This window comes from Sardina pilchardus, chromosome 16, assembly GCF_963854185.1.
Source record: "Sardina pilchardus chromosome 16, fSarPil1.1, whole genome shotgun sequence".
Classification (NCBI taxonomy): domain Eukaryota; kingdom Metazoa; phylum Chordata; class Actinopteri; order Clupeiformes; family Clupeidae; genus Sardina; species Sardina pilchardus.
In genome coordinates this window covers 831,192-851,098 of record NC_085009.1, presented here as the reverse complement: position 1 = coordinate 851,098, position 19,907 = coordinate 831,192, and the positions used below count along the sequence as shown (strand labels likewise).

Below are 19,907 nucleotides of genomic sequence, written 5' to 3'. Positions count from 1 at the left end.
CAGAGTTTGAAATCATTTCTTTACAAATAAATTGTTGGCCCATGGCAATCATTGCCCATTGTGCAACTTGAGGCACCCTGCAAATCGAGCTACTGCTACAGCATTTGTAGGCTATTTTAATGTGTAGGCCTATCCACTATCTGAAAAAGGAGGTTTTAGCTTTAGGCCTCCCTCAATATTGCTGTGAAAGTGAAATGGCCCATTCAGATTTCCATTCTTAAAGCTGGGCTATCAAATAAAACAGTAGCCTATGTTCTTTTTTTCTTTTTTTTTTTTGACCATATAGGCTACAGACAAATAGATTTTTTATTGTTATTATTTTATAAACATCATGCATTATCTAATCACCTGAAAGAGTCTGCAGACTCTGTCTTGGTTATCAAGTTAACCCTGTCTATGAGTTGAGTCAAAGATAATTAAGGGCGGAGCAAGATACTTCATGAGAAGCCACTTCCTGGAACCCGAATCGCAAGAGGGGGGGTCAAAATCCCCCTTTATGCAGAGCAGAGGCAGCAACTGTTCCATTGAAGTCTATGGACATAGATCAGAATTTCAACTATATGCTAAAATCTCCATTCTCTAGAGTTAGGAATGCGAATTTTGGGCACGGTTTCATGACCCTCAACCCCTTCTGACCACTTCAAGTACCTTTTTAGCATTTTTGAGCATTCCCGTCTGGAGAAAATCAACTTTATATCAGGTGTGCCCCTCTTGTTTATTCTTATGTTGGCCGGTTGCTACGTACGCTCTACCTTGACAACACATTAGCCAGCCAGCTGAACCAAATCCTGATTTGTGCTAACGACGATCAGATGGCGCTGGGGTAACTTAATGAGAGCAGCGACATATTTCCATTATTCCATTGATGTTTTTATTCAATTCCTTGAAATGTATGCTTTGTGTGTGTTACTTCCATATTAGAACTAATAAATGTAGAGGGCTTGAAAGAGCAGCAAGATTATTTTGGAACATCATCAAGCATTGATAATCGAGTGCTTGATTTTGTACACCTGTGGAAAGGGACCTGATGAAACCCATGAATACGTCTGACACGCAATGACGCGCCTCTTTATGTAGAGGAAGTGATCCCCGTTTTGCGCCCATAGACATGAACTACGACGACGTATCTTGCTACGCCTTAAGGATCTTTGGTTGAGTTAACCTAACCTACGTTCCAGATTGAGTGACGTAATTTTGCCGCGACCCCGGCGGGAAAAAGATGCTTTTTGCGTCACACCCGGCTTAGCATTGGGGTTCCCTGCTCGCTCAGCAGGGGGTGAGACGCCGAAGTGGTGTGTGAAGACCAGAGTAATTCTGTGTCCCGAACGCCATTTGTTTGCCGGACTGGTGGCATCAATATACGGTTTGTTAATCGATTCCACACAGAGCACCGCAACGCCAGGTCAACCACACTTTTCATCCTGGTGAGTAGCCCTGCGGCAACAGAAAGCTAAGGCTAACCCAGGTAGCAAGACCCCACTTTGCTTTGTCTTCAAGTAGCTAGCCTGACTCACTGTCCCGTTTGCGTTGATCCAGAAACCTTTCCAAAAATACCCTTTCTTTTCCTGTCGTTTGCCTAATGTTGTCTGATTATACATTATTATGTTGTATAAGATGATGTTACACAATTACAAGTCAACGCCATCATTAAATCCCGAGCTTTTCTTTGGTGCGTTAGCCTGCTAGCTACCTTGCTAGGTAAGTAATAGCAAGCTAGTCCATCTCTTCGCCATTGGTATAGGACAGCTTCCCCAATCCACCACTGGGTCAGTCTCTTGAACGTGTGGTGATTGTGCCATAGCGAACCTGCAAACAAAGACAATTGGTTTAACATAACACATTCAGGGCTGTGAAAATTAGCCAAATACGATCCACAAGAATGGGTTAATGTTGGTTGATGTTGGACGGGTTTCATGGCACTGCGCAGTTCCTAGCTAGCTTGCTAGTATTGCTGGTCTGCCCTGCGCTAGACAATTAACAGTTAGCGAGCTAGCCTTTATGTTAGCTGGACTCATGTCGCATAAATCTTTACGACGCCTATTCCATTATATGTGTGACCAATATATAATTTACTACACTGTATTAACATATATATTTTGATTATATTACTATCAGCTATGTTAGGCACTCAACGTCGCATAACTATAAATGCTAGCTGTAACGTTAACATTATGATCAGTGACCGCAGTGGCTGGGATAACTTGACGTTATGATCAGGTGATGTCCGCAGGGGATTAAATCCTGTTTACCACTCCCGTTATTTGCCAATTTATGTTGTCTTGTTCGTAGTGTAACGTTAAGCCTTTGTCTCGTTGAATCTGCATACTGCCACTAGCAACGCATTGCTTGGCCTAGGCCCGCTCATCTGTCGTCATTTGTGATGTGTCTCCATTGTTTCCTTGTTCCCACTAACCTGTCTCTGTCTCTCAGTGCAGCTCCCTGCTCCCTAAGAGATGGTTATGGAGAAACCAAGCCCCCTGCTCGTAGGTCGCGAGTTTGTGAGGCAGTACTACACACTTTTGAACAAGGCTCCTGACTACCTGCACAGGTGTGTGTGTGTGTGAGGGAGAGAGACCAACAATTTAAGTCTTGATTGGACCTCCTGAGTGGTGCCAGTCAGTCAGTGTCTGTTAGTCACTGCATAGTTTTCTCACTGTGTCCAATCTATTGCATTTTAGGTTCTATGGCAGAAACTCCTCTTATGTCCATGGAGGCCTGGACAGCAGTGGGAAACCAGAGGAGGCTGTCTATGGCCAGGCTGTAAGTAATTTCACCTTTATTAAGAGTACTAAAGTGTTACACAGCCAACACAACACATGGTCTGGCTTTCCTGTATATGGATTACGCCTCACCTGTGAGGATTTTTTGTCGCAACTTTGATAGCACTTAGCTAGCCCAATGCATTAATTAGGATCCAAACAGATGAAGTTAGAAGCGACCAAACACCTCCATGTTTTCCCTATTAAAATACAGTTACACGAGTAGTCACACGACCAAGTATGGTAACACAAAATAAAACGTGGTGCATTTCTAAGCAGTTAAGAGGGATAGCTATATTGTGTAGCGTAGTGCACAAGCATAGTTGAGAATTTTATGTACCAGAAAAATACTGTGGAAATAGTTAAACATGCATGTTGCATTAAAATCCTGTCAATTCTGGACTGTGCCTATAGGAAATCCATAAGAAGGTGATGTCGCTGCAGTTCAGTGAGTGTCACACCAAAATCCGTCACGTGGACGCTCACGCGACCCTCGGTGATGGGGTGGTGGTCCAGGTGATGGGGGAGCTGTCCAACAGTGGCCGTCCCATGAGGAGGTTCATGCAGACGTTTGTGCTGGCACCAGAGGTGTGGGCGCTCTCTTTGACACACACTCTCATAAGTTAGCACACAATTAACATTAAAGGTCCCATCAAGGATTTATGTTCTGAGCTGTTATGTTATGCTGCCAGACCTTAATATTGGTGAGCTCATTTAAATGTCTTCCAATTCTAGTGTTCAGAGCACATACACCCTCTGGACTTATCGAAAGTGTGTTCACCACAGGCATACATATTTACCAAGCCACAAACTCTTTGTCTGTTTATCTGCATTGTAGGGCTCTGCAGCGAATAAGTTCTATGTACACAATGACATCTTCCGCTACGAGGAGGAGCTCTTCAACGACTCTGAGGCTGAGCTAGGTGGTGAGTACTGTTTTGCCTCCATGTGCACGCACACATGCACACCAACACATTAAAGTTAGCCTTTCAATCACACAGACACACAGACACACAGACACACAGACACACAGACACACAGACACACAGACACACAGACACACAGACACACACCTTCAAACTCTGTTATGAATTCTTGTGTTTGCAGACTCTGAGGATGAGGAGGGTGAGGAAGAGCAACAGGAGACCCACACGTCCCCTGAGCCTCAGGAGACCCCTTCCAGCGCTGCCTACTATGAGCATGCTCCTGTCAGGTATGCACACACACACTGGAGACACAGCTACACTTTAACCCAAACAATGCATATTGTGTAAATACGAGTCCTAACTGCACACTTGAGTCTGAGCCTTGATGAAGCCTATGAGACATATTTGTCATATAGTATTTGCACACACGCTCACAATGTGTACACAAGGGTTTTCATGTATGCCACAAATACATATTTCCCATTTATCTATATGTGTATGTGTGTGTGTATTGTAGTAATGGTGTGGAAGAGCCTCAGGAGGAGGTGGTTGCAGAGGCGGAGCCAGAGGTCCAGCCTGAGCCGGAGGCCAATCAGGAGGCGGGACCTGAGCCTGTCCCAGAGGCAGAGCCCCAGGTGGAGGATGTGGGGCCAGAGGAGGAGGAGAAGGTTCCGGAAGAGCCGGAGGAGAAAGGCCCTTCTCCTGCACCCGCTCAGTCTCCACCCCCACAAACACCTGAACCACCCAAGGTGAGTTGAACCTTCAGATTGTCTAGCTAAAGGAGGTTGGAGGCTTTCAGTATTTCATTTAACTTTCACTGTAATTATTAAGTATGGGATCCTTGATGTTTCTATGTATGATCTAATAAAAAAAAAATGTGACCATTACCTTATCAGTTGCAGTTGTTCTTGATTGCTGTTGAATACTCTGGGTGAATGCTGCTTTGTGATTGGTCCTCCTCAGACTTTCTCTTGGGCTTCGGTGACCAGTAAGAACTTGCCCCCTAGTGGGCCCCCTGCCTCTGGGATACCTCCCCATGTGGTCAAAGTGTCCAGCCCACAGGTGAGGGCTCCTCACACAATGCGCTTATCGATTTGTCTTGGAAGACCTTTGAAAATGGTGACCATTCCAAACTCCCTGTTTTGTCCCTGCAGCCCAGGGTGGAGGTGAAGGCAGATGCCCAGGCGGCGTTGCCTAGAGACCAGCGGGCTCGAGAGAGGCCGGCCTTCGTCCCTAGAGGAAACCGCCCAGGTGAGCAGACCAAGCCCCTTTTACTCACACACACACACACACACACACACACTGTCCTCTGAAGTTTGGAGGGTATTAGGTCATGAGTAGCACTGGACATTTTCAACAGGTTTAGAGTGCCATTAAACTCACCTCGTCCGCAGTGGCTAAAGTATTTCTAATATAGTGCATCAGGTAGTCATTTTAATGTTGATGTTTGTCTCTTTGTAGAGGGTGCAGCTTCAGAATCCAGTGGAAAACCCTACTTCAGTTTCAAAGGTATGAACCTCCTCACATTTAACCTGTGTGTGTGGGAGCGCATACACACACATCCAGATGTAAGAGTCCTGTTTCAATCCTCATACAGGGATTCATGTTCTCAGGCACTGTGCCTCAATTCAGGCTGTTTAAGATTTGAAAATGGATAATTATTTATAACGACCTCAGATGTTTCTGATGTCTTAAGGCATGTTTACATATGAAACTGTATATATTGAGACACGCCAGATAAGTGACTGTGTGTGTGTGTGTGTGTGTGTGTGTGTGTGTGCAGGACGTGGGGATGGCGAGTCAGGTGAGCAGGAGGTGCGCAGGACCGTGCGCTACCCAGACTCTCATCAGCTGTTTGTGGGCAACCTGCCACACGACATCGACGAGGGAGAGCTCAAGGACTTCTTCATGAGTGAGTGGCCTCGTTTTAACCCCTTCTGAAGCGAAACCAGAACCTTTCGAGGGCGCTTAAACTCTCTGTAACTGTATGTACACACCGCCCTGTTTTGCCTGCTGGAACCTAGGAGCTATTCCAGGTGTCCGCTGGACTGTTCAGTGATATGTTACATTTCAAAACAATTGCTGAGATAACGCATCCCTACACAAATGAAATTCATTTGATATAAAACATTACTTTATCAAGAAGCAATAGAAAATGGGCTTGCTTCAATTTTGAATGATTGACAGAATCTGGCAATTACCTTAGAGAGTATTTGGGTTTTATCGTGTCCCTTGTGATGTTATTGGTGCAGGTCGGCTCCAAGGACATGGGTCATGAGCATTACTGATTGCTAGAGTGACTCGCTGAGCAAATTCAAATTGTGCTCTTCCGAGAACTCTGGATTTCCAGGGTAGTCATGAAGCACCATACAGTCAGCATTCATAAACTAGGTGCTTGATTTTATACACCTGTGGCAGGGTACCTGATGAAACCCATGAGTAGCCTGCATATCGCTGCCAAAGATTGTTAAGACCGAGCAAGGTACTTCATCAGAAGCCACACCCGTGCAATCTGGGTTCCGGGAAGTGGCCTCTGATCTTGCCCCGCCTTAAAAATCTCTGTCGCTAGCTACCATCCATAACTTGCTCATGTAACATTTAGCCTATAAAAACATTTTGGACACCATGTTCATTTGATTGTCTATCATTCATATAGACTAAAAACACTGACTTGGCCTCATTCTCGTTATGACAAACACTAAATGAAACAGATGTTTCGTAAGATCTGACACATAGGTTTTGCTCGCTCAACTGTAGTGTGTACACCTCATTCTGACTTGGTGTCCGCTCGTTTGCTGCTGAACCGTGTCATAGCTCATTACCACAAAGTTGATCAAGTTTCAACTTTCTACTTAACACTGTTTGCTCAAAACTCCCAATTTTCTATGCCGACGGATTTGCAGCTTCCATTGAAAATGAATTACGTCCTGTAATTTTGTAGCTCAACAGCTGTGGCGGTGTGTACATACAGTAACATGCCATTTAGAATCTAAACATGTGGTTCTTTTGACAACACTTCTTGTGCTACAAGAGGTCTACATTTCGACATCATAAACATTACAATTGTTCGGCTTAAATAGTTTTGATTTCATGCCCCACTGGAAACTTCTATGGTTGTTGCACAGAAAGGAGCTTGAGAAATAAGATTATATGTGGTTGTTGACAGTCTCTGTATACTATCTGTTTGCAGCTTTTGGGAATGTGGTTGAGATGCGCATCAACACGAAGGGTGTCGGCGGGAAACTGCCCAACTTTGGCTTCGTTGTATTTGATGACTCTGAGCCTGTGCAAAGGATCCTGGCAGCCAAGGTGGGAAACACACACACACACACACACACACACACACACACACACACACAGAGCATTCTGTATTCCACTCTTGTTACATTTTGTCTGGCATATTGAACCTGGCTCACCAGAAAGTGGAGAGAGCACTACACTTCTGTCATGTGTCTCTTGGCCTCCAACTGTGCAAACCAGTGTTGTGGTCGATGTCCAACTGAAACACACCTACTCACCCGCTTCTCTCCCATCTAGCCTGTGATGTTCCGTGGGGATGTGCGTCTGAACGTGGAGGAAAAGAAGACTCGCGCTCTGCGAGAGAGGGAGACCCGAGGCGGGGGCGCCGGAGGAGACATGCGGCGTGGCGGGGGCGCCCGAGGGCCAATGGGCAACGGCATGGGCCGTGGCCCGCCTTCCTCCCGCGGAGGGATTGGCTCCGGCAGGGGTGGCGGCCAGGGCGGAGAGAGCCGATTCACCGGCCAGAGGCGCTGAAGGGCCAGAGCTAGCTTGACCCATGATGTTTGACGGAGGGGGAAAAAAGCGACAAAATATCCCAACATTCACAGCGCTCTTTCTTTCTCTCTTTACCCTCTTTCTTTCTTTCTTTCTCTCTCTGGAATGTCCCTGGACTGCCTAACTGCTGGTGCAGAACAAGAGAACCTGAGGAAAAGCCTTTTTTTTTTCTTGGTTATTTTTTTTTTTTCTGTTTTCTTTTTTATTTCTGAGGAACAAACAGAACTGGTGATGTCACTCGGAGGTGGGAGGGGTTTCTGGATTGGTCAACCGGGAAAGCTCGCACGCGACGGACGCAAATCAACGCTCACACTCGATTAATTTATTTTGGTAGTTAATAATAACGCGAGATGGTGCCTTATAACTGTTTTCTCTCTCTTTCTCTCTCTCCGCCTCTTTTCTTTCTTTCTCCCTGTCTGTGTGCTGTGAGATGGGTGACACCGCAGCTGTGTGAATGGTTCAAAAAGATCAATGCTGGTATTCTTGTACGCATGCACGTTTGTTTGTGTGTGGTTGTCGTTGGGTGGTTCTTGTGAGCTGGTTGAGCTTTTTGTTTTTGTTTGTGGTGAAAGGAAGACTTTTAGTGTGCACGTGTGTATGTGAATGTGTGTGTGTGTGTGTGTATGCGTGCGTGCGTTTCAGTTTGTGTGTGTGCGTGCGTACGTATGTTCTGTGTGACCTTACAGCTCCCGCTTGTGATTGAATGTTCCGCTCTTTTCTACAGAAAGGTAAAAAAATGTAGGTGATGTGCAGAGCCCCGCACCTCTTATCTGCTGGGGTGTCGCACTGCTTCCGGCTCCCGCGCGACCAATCCCAACTGTGTGTATGTGTATGCGTGAGCGTGTCAACTTTCAATAAAAACGAAACTACTGAGAAACTTTACATGTGGACATCTTTTTTAAAAAAGCTGTTCCTCTGATTCATAATATAGCAGTCCTCTTGAAGTTTTTGGTGTCGATGGCTGTACTACTAGCTTACCGTACATGAGTTTGAAAGTAATTGTTTGGAGTTATAATCAGTGTTCATTTTACTTGATAGTTGTCCTTGAATACTATGGCCTGATTGTCTTAAGATATGTAGTTGTCATGCCAAAGAGGCTAGCATAGTTTGGGAATTTATCAGCCATACAATGGCCAGTTTTGCTTCAGCACACACCCCCTTAGATATTGACTTGACATGACCTTCGCTAGGTCACTTTACTTAATAGTTAACTGATGTAGACCATTTCAAAAGAATGTGATACTCCAGTAGTTTCACCGAATTGCTGAAAGTGAGGAACCTTAACACTAGTGATTCATGAAGAAATTGCAAAAACTAGAAACCTTCAAAAGTTCCTCTAGAGTCCCTTAGTCTGACTTTGAGACTGAATTCACGAATTGATGAGTCTACGTGGATGCTGGCGCTTAAACTTGATCTTGGGACCGACATCCAGACTACTCGGGGCACAAACATCTTTTCAGCAGATCTCCCTTTGTGTATCATGCAGGAGGCCCGTTGCTATGGGTAACCTGTGCTGACAGCTGATCCTTCTCTAGTTGACCAACCCGCACATGCAAGTAGGCGCGAGACACTTAGCGTGACGCCTTTTTTCTCCCCTCAGGACATTTTGGTCGCCTGACGACCTGGCGTGAACGGCGTGAACCCCAGTGGGATGTAACTTCGAAAAGCCTATTTAAACCGGTAAGAAAATTGGGTAGGTGGGCGCGATGCCCCGGTCAACAATTATTAACAAAACGTAGATGGGCACATGTTTAATGGTTTAACTTTAGGGTTATATAACACACTCCCTGCAGAGTCTTGGTAAAATGAAGCCGCCGTGTGTGGGTGGGTTTGAGACGCTTCATTATTAAGGCTGGCTAAAGTTACACAACAAAGACATCGCTGTGTCGCACAGGTGAAGCGCAGCACCGGTTCACACTTGATGGAAAAATATGAGAATTTGGGGCTTGTTGGGGAGGGCAGTTATGGAATGGTGCTGAAGTGCCGCAACCGCGACACCGGAAAGATTGTGGCTGTGAAGAAGTTTTTGGAAAGTGAGGATGACAAAAGCGTGAAGAAAATCGCCCTCCGCGAGATAAAGATGCTGAAAGTAAGATTTTTTGTAGGGTTTGTGCGTAAAGTTAACTCTCCGAAAAAAAATGCCTGAACATAGCATATTTACTTACATGTGTTTTGTTTAAAGCAGTAGGCCTATGTTTTTACTGTTAACTGAAATGCTGGCTAGCCGACACACATTACTAAACACTAATGGTTTGTGTGTGGCAGCAACTACGGCATGAGAACCTGGTCAGCCTGCTGGAGGTGTGCAAGAGGAGACGCCGCTGGTACCTGGTGTTCGAGTTTGTGGACCGGAACCTGCTGGATGAGCTGGAGTTCCATTCCTCTGGGCTGGAGAAGAACAGATGCCGGACCTATTTGTACCAGATCCTGAGGGCTCTCAGCTACTGTCACCAGCACAATGTGTGTATGAAGTCCGATCGTCACCATATTCGCGCACTTTAGAGCTATGAGAGAGATGCTCTCTATATGGGTTTAGTTATGTAAGTTCAGTAATTGTGTGTGCTCTTATTATTTGCCACAGCAGGCGCTTTCATTTCAATTTAATTTCACTTATAGAGCGCCAAAACATTACACATGTCTCATGGCGCTTTACAGAGTGTTAAACATTCAAAGAGAGCCCATGAGTAACAGGGGCAAGGAAAAACTCCCTAGAATTGGAGATACACAGGAAGAAACCTCAGACAGATCCACGACTCAAGGGCCCAACCCATCTGCCTGGGGTCAGTTACAGTAAAGTCATTTGTAGTTTGAAAGTTACAATGACAATGAAAGTTCAAATAGTCCAGTGTAGGGAATAAATTGTCCATTAGTAATCCATCAGTTATTTCGGAAAGTGATGGGTCGCTAGGATGCGTGGGCCAAAGATTCGGGCAGGGAACCACAGCAGGCGATGGTAGGGCAGTCATAGGGATGGCGATGGCAATGGCAATGGCGATGGTAGGGCAGTCAGAGGGATGTGACTTCAGGTGTGATGAGGGACAGGCACAGAGATGGTTGATGGCTGGTAATGGTTTACCTAACAGGTGAGGTATAGGGGAAAGGGAAGAGAAATAGAGTGTGTTAGTATTACTGTAAGTCATGATGGTTGGTATTATTAAGTATATCAATGGTGATATAAATGATTATACTATAGAGTGTCCAGGGTCCAGGGAGTGTGTCCTTGGCTACATTGTCAAGTCACCTTTATTTACATAGCGCAGAGTGCAACCAAGCGCCCCTCATAAGCCTATACAAGACACGACAAAAGATGCCGGACGGAGCGGCGTAGTCGCCAGCGTACCTGTGACACCAAGACGTCCGAGACAGACAACAAACAAATTAACAAATTACAAAAAAGGAAAAAATACAAGAAAAAAAAAACAATTAGACTAACAAAAAAGTTGGTCGAATTGGTTGCATCTAATCGGCTGAAAATGGCCAAGGGCAATTGATGACTTGCGTGAGACCACGTACAGCTGTGTCTTCATAAGCGCTCAACCCAGAGGATTTACTGGCAGTCTAGAGAGCACTAGAAGTAAACCTGTCTGAGTGATCTTGCTGTTCAGCAGCTCAGTGGATCGGTGACCGCGACAATACTTTAGCCCTGATTGTGCATATGTTATTCTCGTGACAATTTTATCCCGTTGTCATCGCAAATTCATTTAGGTAATCAGGTGCATGCAAAACGTGATGTCATGATGAAAGCATGGTGTCTTTGTGTCTGTCTGTCTGTGTTTGAGGTGATGAAAGGTGATCCTGCTGGTGATCTCACACCATTCTGCATGAACTCCAGCAATTATTTGACACACACACCCACACACACGTAGGCCTACACATTCACACAAACACCCCCATATCTCTTTCCATTAGACAGTCACGACAGTGATAAATATTTTAATCCTATTAGACATGTTCAGATTAAGGCTTGGCACCGGTTTGTGTTGTTCACTGTTTTGACAAGACAATAGGCTGGGGAAACTGCAGAATTGCGCAAAATCAAGTTGTAGAGACATGCTTTTCACCACACAGGCAACAACACCAACACATTCTTCTGTCTTATTTGCACACTCCCAACAAACCTGACCCAGACAATGCCACTGGTACAATTATCTCCACCAAACATACAGGCTTCATTCCAAACACGTCTTTACTCTCAAACACATATTTAGAGTACGTCTCTGCTCAACAGTTTATAAAGTCTCACCTTTAAAATAGGTGACCCCTTGCATAACTCCTAAACCTTGTGGAAAGTCTTCCCAGAAAAGTTGAAGCTGTTATAGCTGCAAAGGGTGGACCAGCATCATAGTAAACCCGATGGATTAAGAATAGGATGTGACTGAACTTCATATGTGAGTCAAGGCAGGTGAGCGAATACTTTTGGCAATATTGTGTATCTCATTGATGGTATGGTACTGTATGTGTGTAGATCATCCACAGGGACGTGAAGCCGGAGAATGTTCTGGTGTCCCAGCAGGGCGTGGTCAAGTTGTGTGATTTCGGGTTTGCGCGCACGCTGGCTTTGCCGGGGGAGGCCTACACGGACTACGTGGCAACGCGCTGGTACAGAGCACCTGAACTACTCGTGGGGGACCCCAAATACGGCAAGTAGGTAGTCCCAAAGAGGAGCAGTGGGCCTTTGCATGAGCATCATGCATGTTGGAGTGTGGACAACTTGGCTCTGGTATGTGTGATTAGCTCTCTCTCTCTCTCTCTCTCTCTCTCTCTCTCTCTCTGTGTGTGTGTGTGTGTGTGTGTGTGTGTGTGTGTAGGGCTGTGGATATCTGGGCTGTTGGGTGTCTGTTTATGGAGATGCTGAGTGGGGAGCCTCTGTTTCCTGGTGACTCTGACATTGACCAGCTCTACCACATCATCAGATGCATCGGTAAGACACACACACACACACACACACACACACACACACTACCAGGCAGAGAGTTGTCCTTATTGAGTGGGCTCTGAGTGGATGTTCTGCTGTTATCCCCTCTCAACAAGACTGAGACCAGACACTCTCATATTCAGACCTTCAGATCACAGCCACTCTTCACCATAATATCCTTCATTGATAGCTAGTGTTCAACATTACTTTCTCTTTTTTGATGTGGGAAAAGAAAACACATACAGTCCTCTGGAGTGATCATGGGAAAACTCTGAGATAGCCTATGCCATTAAGTGTGATGTTTAATCTGTGTTTGACACTTAAGAATGTCTGGTGTGTGTGTGTGTGTGTGTGTGTGTGTGTGTGTGTGCGTGTGTGTGTGTGTGTGTGTGCTTGTGTGCAGGTAGTCTCACACCACGGCACCAGGAGATGTTCTACAGAAACCCACTGTTCTCTGGAGTCAGTCTCCCTGAGAACCTGCACACAAACACTCACACGCTCGACATGCGCTTCCCCACGCTCACACAATCTGCTGCCAGCCTTGCCAAGGTACAGACCTCTCTCTCTCTCTCTCTCTCTCTCTCTGTCTGTCTGTCTCTCTCTCTCTCTCTCTCTCTCTCCCCCTCTGTCTCTCTCTCCCTCTTACACACACGCGTATACACATAACCAAATAATCAAGCAACCAAAACCTAAACAGTGCTCTATGCCAGCAAGCAAGCATGCATAAATAAGCCAGAGATTTGTACACATGGGTGAGCACAAAGGCACACTTGGCACATTACATCATTGACAATCTTTACCAGATTTACCAGTTACATGCTGACATTATGCGCTCATACAGTATAGCCCCTTTGAGACAGACGTGTATTTACGACATTTTACGATAGTTTTTTTTCCGTTGTGCTGTCTGAATGCATATGTCCGCACATCTACTATCGGAACTTCCTGCTGCCGACCTAGTCATGTTTCCGTAATGTTGCCGCCACAGCTGCTATGTGAACAGCAATCGCGGAAAAAATCTGCACTTGTCAGTGATGATCAAGGGAAGTATTACGTGTATTTAAAGTGCTCCCTATCACTGAACAGTTAGCCTACATCTCTCTAACACGCTGCAGATCTGTTTCGACCTCACTCTGACCGTCACTACGGTCTAAAAAGGGATGGTGACAGTCATCCCTCGGTCTCACAGATCCATAGTTACCTTCGTAACCTACAGTAAAGCAGCAAGGCTACTCCCGGTGTGAAAACTACACTACACACAGCCCAATTGACGGAAATTCTACATTAGATGTGAACAACAGGTGGCCATATACATTTCGCATATATGCTTAATGTCTGAATGTCTGCTACCGTCAGAAATGCGGTAAGCAATTATCGCAAAATGTGCGCAAAACCTGTCTGAAAAGGGCTTATGTGTGAATGACACCATCGCACAGGAACAGAATATATGAATGTGTGTGTGTGTGTGTTAGGAATGTTTGCAGATTGACCCTGATAACAGACCGTGCTGTGTGGATCTTCAACAGCATGAGTATTTTACCAAAGATGGCTTTAATGTCAGGTACTCACACTTGCAATAGACACACACACACACACACACACACACACACACACACACACACACACACACACACACCACACACACACACACACACACAAAGCTCAATCCTTTCTCTATTATTCAGGTTTCATCAGGTGCAAAGCTACAAGGAGGACATGAAGGAGACCAATAGCTCACTTAAAGGAGCCGTAGCAGCTAAACAGGAGACAGAGGAGAGGAGGGTGAGACACGTCCACACTAACACCCTTGTCCACTCTTCCTCTTTTCTCTCTTTCTCCCTCACTCTCACACACTAATCCAGGCGTCTCCAACGCAGTGCCCGCGGGACGCCTATGAGGCGCCCACAGCGCACCTTCTAAAAATAGCCAACAAGTCGCCTGCAGATCACACTCCGAAAACATCTTCCGTCTATTAATGTTTTTAATATTAAACTGTAGACAAGACCACTTTAAGAATGTATGTACTGTAGACAAATCAGTAAGGGATAATCAACAACGCGCCGTGCGTTTATAGGAAAATAATGCACGTTCGAAGTGGTAATAAGGTCCCGACGCCGCAGGCGGACTGGCGAATTAATATTCAAGTGTGATAAGCCCCAAAAAAGGGAACTACTTCATAGCCGTGCGTATGTCGAAAAATAATGCACGTTCCAAATAGCACATCACAATAGGAAATTAGACCAAGCAGTGGTATAATCTGTAACATTAACTTGATATTGGTGATGCCTTACAAGTTGTAGCTGGGCTCACTTTTAGCTTTGCCTCCGAATCTTTTTCTCTGATGTGGAGTGCAGACATGCTGCTCGCACACATAGACAGTAGGCTAACAGAAAAAACAAGCTCGCCCGTCTGGTGTAGCAAATGGAAGCATGTCTTCGCGAAAGTTCTGTGGCCATTCGTGCTTGTCCCATACAGTTCGTGCATGAATGTTCAAAGACTGAAAAACAATTCATTTAGCTCACTATGAAGGTAGATTTGTGTCTTTATTATTCAAGCATAAAAAAGTGTTCTTCAATCAAAAAATATATCTTCAATCAAAAAAACATTCTCTTCTGTCAAAGAAAACACATTCATTCAAAGATTCATTCAAACATTCATCCATTGGCAGACATATTTGACTGACAAGGGTCTAAACCAATCACGTCTTTCTGACCAACAAGTCCTGGCAGAGAATTTATGGTTGCCGGGGCAAGCCAAGGACTAGGCTAAAGAGAGCTGTGGTGGAGTTGTTGGGAAGTATATGGTCAGTTCCTTGGAGGTAATGAATATCAGCTGACAGCCTTTGAAAACACTGGTGTAGTTAGGCTGGGTGAACCCTGCCTGAACTTCCGGGAAATTTGAATTTCGCCTGGCAGCTCAGGCTGGAAACCAGCAGATCTATCTCCTCTGTTTACTGCCAGAACCTTTGGCTCCAATCAGAAACTAGGTCATCCAAAAGACGCACTGGATCATTGGTCTGATTGGTTGAAGGACTATCCTAGCGTACAGAGTCATTTGAACGATGCTCATTGATCACGCCTGTTGTGCAGTAGAATCAAAGCGCAGCCTCCCCAGACTAATGTTCAATCTTAAAAGATTGTGCTTAGTATGGTGAAAACCAGACTATGGTGTAGTGTATATGAGAGGCAAAGACGGCAAATGTGTTTCTGATTCAACAGAATAGTGTAGATATAATGCCTCTCTCTCTCTCTCTCTCTCTCTCTCTCTCTCTCTCTCTCTCACTCTCACTCTCACACTCTCACACACACACTTTGAATGTGTTCCTCTTCATAGGCCCCTGGCCCTAAAGACGCCCCATCTAAAGGCACGGCCGTGGCCCATGTGAGGCCCAGTGAGGATGAGCCAGAGTTCTGCCCCCTCAGTAGCCAGGAGGCCGCCTCTACCTCCTCAAGAGCCATCCCTCCCATCAGCCATACCCCCCTCACCAGTGGGCTGGGGCCAGCACCAGGGACACTTAAGTATTGCTTTTCCCAAAATGCACTGCGTTCTACATCTATTTTCTTTCAGGGCATATGAAAAGTGGACTGCATTAAGTGGCGTGTGTGTGTGTGTGTGTGTGTGTTTGTTTGTTAAGGTCCTTTGACAAGACTAAGAAGCATGTCAACATTCTCAACCGAATCTCACAGCAGTCTGGGTCCAGCCACCTTGCAGTACAGGTGTGTGTGTGTGTGTGTGTGTTTGTGTGTGTAAGTAAATGGGGTTGACATCTATCCTTCAACTGGTAAGAGGTATGATATTTAGAGCACTTCAGAAATATTCCCACATTAACTTTTCCATAGTCACTAAGATACAGAAATAATTACCTCCGCCAAGGAGGTTATGTTTTCATCGGGGTTTGTTTGTCTGTTGGTCTGTCTGTCTGTCTGTTAGCAAGATAACTCAAAAAGTAATGGATGGATTTCGATGACATTTTCAGGGAAGGTCAGAAATGACCCAAGGAAGAAATTATTACATTTTGGGAGTGATCCGTGTCACCAGAGGCATTTATGTTTTTTGCTTCGTGGTGTAATGGCATGGTATGGCCACGTGGTGGCGATCTGAATAGTTTAGGTTCAAATGTATGACAACCTAGGAAGAACAATACAGGCGGAGGTCTGCGCTCTCTGAGTGCTTTTCTAGTTTGTTCTGCGCACTACAGGTTAAGGTGTGTGGCACTTGCACATTTTAATACAAGAATAAAGTGTTGTAATCAAGCAAATCCATATGTGTATGTGTGTGTCTGTATTGGTCTTTGTGTCTGTGTGGGTTCTCTTAAGATACCCAGTGAGAGGAGTTTGGTGTGTGAGCGATCAGTTGGGACCGTGATGAAGAGAAGGGACACACACACACATCGGGAAGATATACGACTCCCGGAACTCAAGAACACACTGCTGCCAGAGCTCAGAGGAACAGAGGGTGTGTGCACATGTGTGTGTGTGTGAGAGAGAGAGAGAGAGAGAGAGAGAGAGAGAGAGAGAGAGAAGGAGAGAATGAAATGGTCAATGGTTTTGTTTTATTTTAAAATATAAATCAAATCTAACATGTGTGTGTTGGTGTCATAGGAAAGCACAAGTCGAATAAAGAGAAAGATCAGAAGAGAGACACAAAGATTCCATCTCTAGCGGCAGTGGACCTGCACTGCAATACAAATATGGGCATATGAGATGTTCAGACGGAACACGGATCATGTGGACGTCACTCTGATGCTTTCCACATGCCCCTCTTCACATTGTAAAATACCTCATTGTTCCCACCTATACACTGAGAAGCTCATAAAGTGGTTTGCCTACATGTTGTATTTCATCACTGTTAGAGACATAACAATTTGAGTGCATGTACAAAGCTGTTTATGTTGGACCAGGAAAAAGGAAAGATATTACTCAGTGGGCAGATGTCTGATGTCAAACTCCTTATGCTTTTAAGACTTGAGGTTGTTCAGGAGTAGGATAGACAATATCCCAACCTGTTACATGTTTTTTTATATAGATATTTTGTGAAAGCATTAAGAAGACTGTGATAGACTTTTCCAGAAATATTAAAAGGGAATATTATATAAATGCTGAATTCACCTCATAATTTATTCTTTTTGTACAAAACAACAATTGCAGTGTTAGACATGTATGAATATTCCCATTTTACTGCTTTTTGTGTTGATTAAAATAATAACCAAAGACCATGCCTGTATGTAATGTATAAATATCTCAAAGTATTTATTATTTATTTGTTTGTTTATTTATTAGGGACAATGCTCATTATTTGGCACACAATGTAAATAAGCCAGAGTTAGCTTGTGAGTGCTAGTTTTCATCCGTTGTCCCTAATGCATATTGTGAGTATCCTAAGGTGACCTAATGTCAAAGATGGACATCGGTGACATTTCTTGGAAAACATGACCAATTTGGTGGTCAACATCATTTAAATATAAATTGTATTACCTAAATAGGGGTGAACCGTTCTGGGTTGCATTTTGACCAAGGACATGCCAAAAACAGGCACTGTCCTCGAAGAATGGGGACGTTTGGTCATACCAACTCCAGTTCCTCAGATGAGTCAGAGTCTGATGCTTTTTGAAGGACTTGACTCCAGGCCAGTGCCTGCACAGACCTGGCCCTCCCTTTCAGCCTGGCCCCACCCTTGTCCTGCCTCAGCACTGCCCACCATGGCAAAGCAGCAGCGCCGCCATGGTGATGACTGGCTCCTATGACCACAGCACTGTGAGCAGATTTGTGATCATCGCCTTTCTGATTGGACAGGAGGAAGACTAGCAGAGACAGCAAATGACTTCGGTTCAGGAGGGGAGGGGCTTGTGTGGTAGACGTGGGGTGTGGGTGAGGTCGGGGTGGTCCACTGCTGGGCGGGAGAGGCCTTACTGGGACAGCTGTGGCTGGAGATGGAGGTGTTAACGTGACAATCGTGCAAACAGGCAGAACTGGGGCTCCATCAAGCTCAGGTGGCTGGAACCCATCCAGCCATGGAATCCCCAATCCTAGAGATCAATGAAAAACATTTATAAACCATTAAGTACACCAAAATATTGTGGGGACACTGTAGGACTAAAGCCAGTATTTCTGAGGGATATACACATAATCATAAGGGGATATGAAGTCTTCACAAGAGCTCATAATGGTAGACATAGATAAGGTGTAAGACATAGCAAGTAAGTAAGTAACATTTATTTACAAAGGTCATGTAAACACAGTTTTCACTGCCCAAAGTGCTATACAAAATAAAACAAATTGTTTCAAAAATATAAAGTAGCAACAAATTAATGCAATATTATAAGCCCTTACAGCTAGTATCTTAATGCAGAGATAAAAGAAACTTTGCAATGCATTATTTGAAATAATGCATTGTGATACTTTAAGCTGTAAGGGTTTAATATTGCATTCATTTCTTGTGTCTATTATTATGAGGCATTATATATACTTTGTAAACTTTACGAATGTGTTTAAATTGTTATACAATCACATTATAACGCTTTATAAGTGCAGCCATGACTAACAAGTTGTATGTAAAAAAAACTATACGTTTATGAATTCTTTATAACCCTTCCCAAATGTTTATAATGCTATAAAGTGTAACAACTGGACTGAATTTGACCAAATTCATAGTACACTACTTTCTCAATCTGAAATTGTTAAGACATAGATTAGCCCTTGTTAACATTGTGATTTATAAAGAACCACATACAAACAACTGCATTTTTATACTTCAACTTCATATTATTATGTCAGTAAAGACCAGGGATGGGAATTAGCACCACCACCAAGGTTGGTGAATTTGTGGCAGGTAAGAGAGCTAGCATGTACCACAAACATACAGTGAAATATGGAAGAATTTTCACAGTCCCTGAATGTTAGATTTCAGAAAGTGTCTTGTAGGGATCATGTAATGTTATCAGTGGCCTCATATATGAGGGTAAATCTCGCTGATTTGAAGTTGGGCCCTATAATAACTAGTGAGCCGCAGTCTCCCTGCAGCGCAGCGCTATCTCAGAATTTTCAAGAAATAGGCCAATCATAATGCCATCTCCACATCCATTTTTCTCGGTAGAATATCTCACAAACTCTTCACGCAACACATGACAAACCAATATCAGAATAAATAGTAGATTTTACCGAACACAAAGGTGTGGGCAAATGCTTTCCTGGGTATAATAAGATGTTCCAGAGTAATCCGGTTGTGAAATCAATTGTATCCAATTTCAACATGGTCTGTATATCCAGAAAACATGCACTCATTTTGCTAAATTGTGCACACATTTTACTAAATTGTGGGTAGGCCTACATTTTATGAAATAGTGTGATCATTTTACTCAATTATGCTCTCAATTTAGTGGATCATGTGCACGATTTAGTAAATTGTAGCATATTTCACTAAATATTGTGCATGTTTTACTACAAAGTGCTCTCATTTTAATTGTTGTAAATTGCACAATCAAGTAAAATGTGTGCACAATATAGTAAATTGTGC

At 44.2% G+C, this 19,907-nt stretch overlaps 2 protein-coding genes across 4 annotated transcripts; both read left to right on the top strand.

Annotated features, from left to right (window-relative positions):
* The first annotated feature begins 1,233 nt into the window (after positions 1-1,233).
* On the top strand, positions 1,234-8,357 carry g3bp2b (G3BP stress granule assembly factor 2b). 2 transcript variants are annotated; one of them, XM_062516136.1, is made up of 13 exons: positions 1,234-1,424; positions 2,436-2,548; positions 2,679-2,760; positions 3,174-3,347; positions 3,598-3,685; positions 3,867-3,972; positions 4,203-4,434; positions 4,649-4,747; positions 4,840-4,936; positions 5,147-5,194; positions 5,469-5,597; positions 6,876-6,994; positions 7,223-8,357. In XM_062516136.1, exons 2-13 carry the CDS (start codon positions 2,454-2,456, stop codon positions 7,457-7,459), a joined length of 1,506 nt encoding a protein of 501 aa, XP_062372120.1. In that variant the 5' UTR covers positions 1,234-1,424; positions 2,436-2,453; the 3' UTR covers positions 7,460-8,357. The 2 variants fall into 2 exon arrangements, with proteins under 2 accessions (XP_062372120.1, XP_062372119.1); XM_062516135.1 differs by having other exon boundaries at positions 2,431-2,548.
* A 393-nt stretch (positions 8,358-8,750) lies between these two features.
* On the top strand, positions 8,751-17,605 carry LOC134060165 (cyclin-dependent kinase-like 2). 2 transcript variants are annotated; one of them, XM_062516782.1, is made up of 12 exons: positions 8,751-8,983; positions 9,081-9,160; positions 9,746-9,940; positions 11,946-12,124; positions 12,289-12,401; positions 12,799-12,944; positions 13,868-13,956; positions 14,081-14,177; positions 15,729-15,913; positions 16,030-16,111; positions 16,712-16,850; positions 16,997-17,605. In XM_062516782.1, the coding sequence occupies exons 1-12, from the start codon at positions 8,860-8,862 to the stop codon at positions 17,095-17,097; spliced, it is 1,530 nt and encodes a 509-aa protein (XP_062372766.1). In that variant the 5' UTR covers positions 8,751-8,859; the 3' UTR covers positions 17,098-17,605. The 2 variants fall into 2 exon arrangements, with proteins under 2 accessions (XP_062372766.1, XP_062372767.1); XM_062516783.1 differs by lacking the exons at positions 8,751-8,983; positions 9,081-9,160 and adding an exon at positions 9,212-9,569.
* Positions 17,606-19,907: the final 2,302 nt, after the last annotated feature.

Coding starts and splice junctions, on each gene's coding strand:
- g3bp2b (XM_062516136.1), top strand. CDS start 2,454: ATGGTTATGGAGAAACCAAGCCCCCTGCTCGTAGGTCGCGAGTTTGTG. Junction 3,973..4,202: donor TATGAGCATGCTCCTGTCAG/GTATGCACACAC, acceptor TGTGTATTGTAG/TAATGGTGTGGAAGAGCCTC. Junction 4,748..4,839: donor TCAAAGTGTCCAGCCCACAG/GTGAGGGCTCCT, acceptor TTGTCCCTGCAG/CCCAGGGTGGAGGTGAAGGC.
- LOC134060165 (XM_062516782.1), top strand. CDS start 8,860: ATGAGTCTACGTGGATGCTGGCGCTTAAACTTGATCTTGGGACCGACA. Junction 8,984..9,080: donor CAGGAGGCCCGTTGCTATGG/GTAACCTGTGCT, acceptor TTCTCCCCTCAG/GACATTTTGGTCGCCTGACG. Junction 14,178..15,728: donor AGGAGACAGAGGAGAGGAGG/GTGAGACACGTC, acceptor TCCTCTTCATAG/GCCCCTGGCCCTAAAGACGC.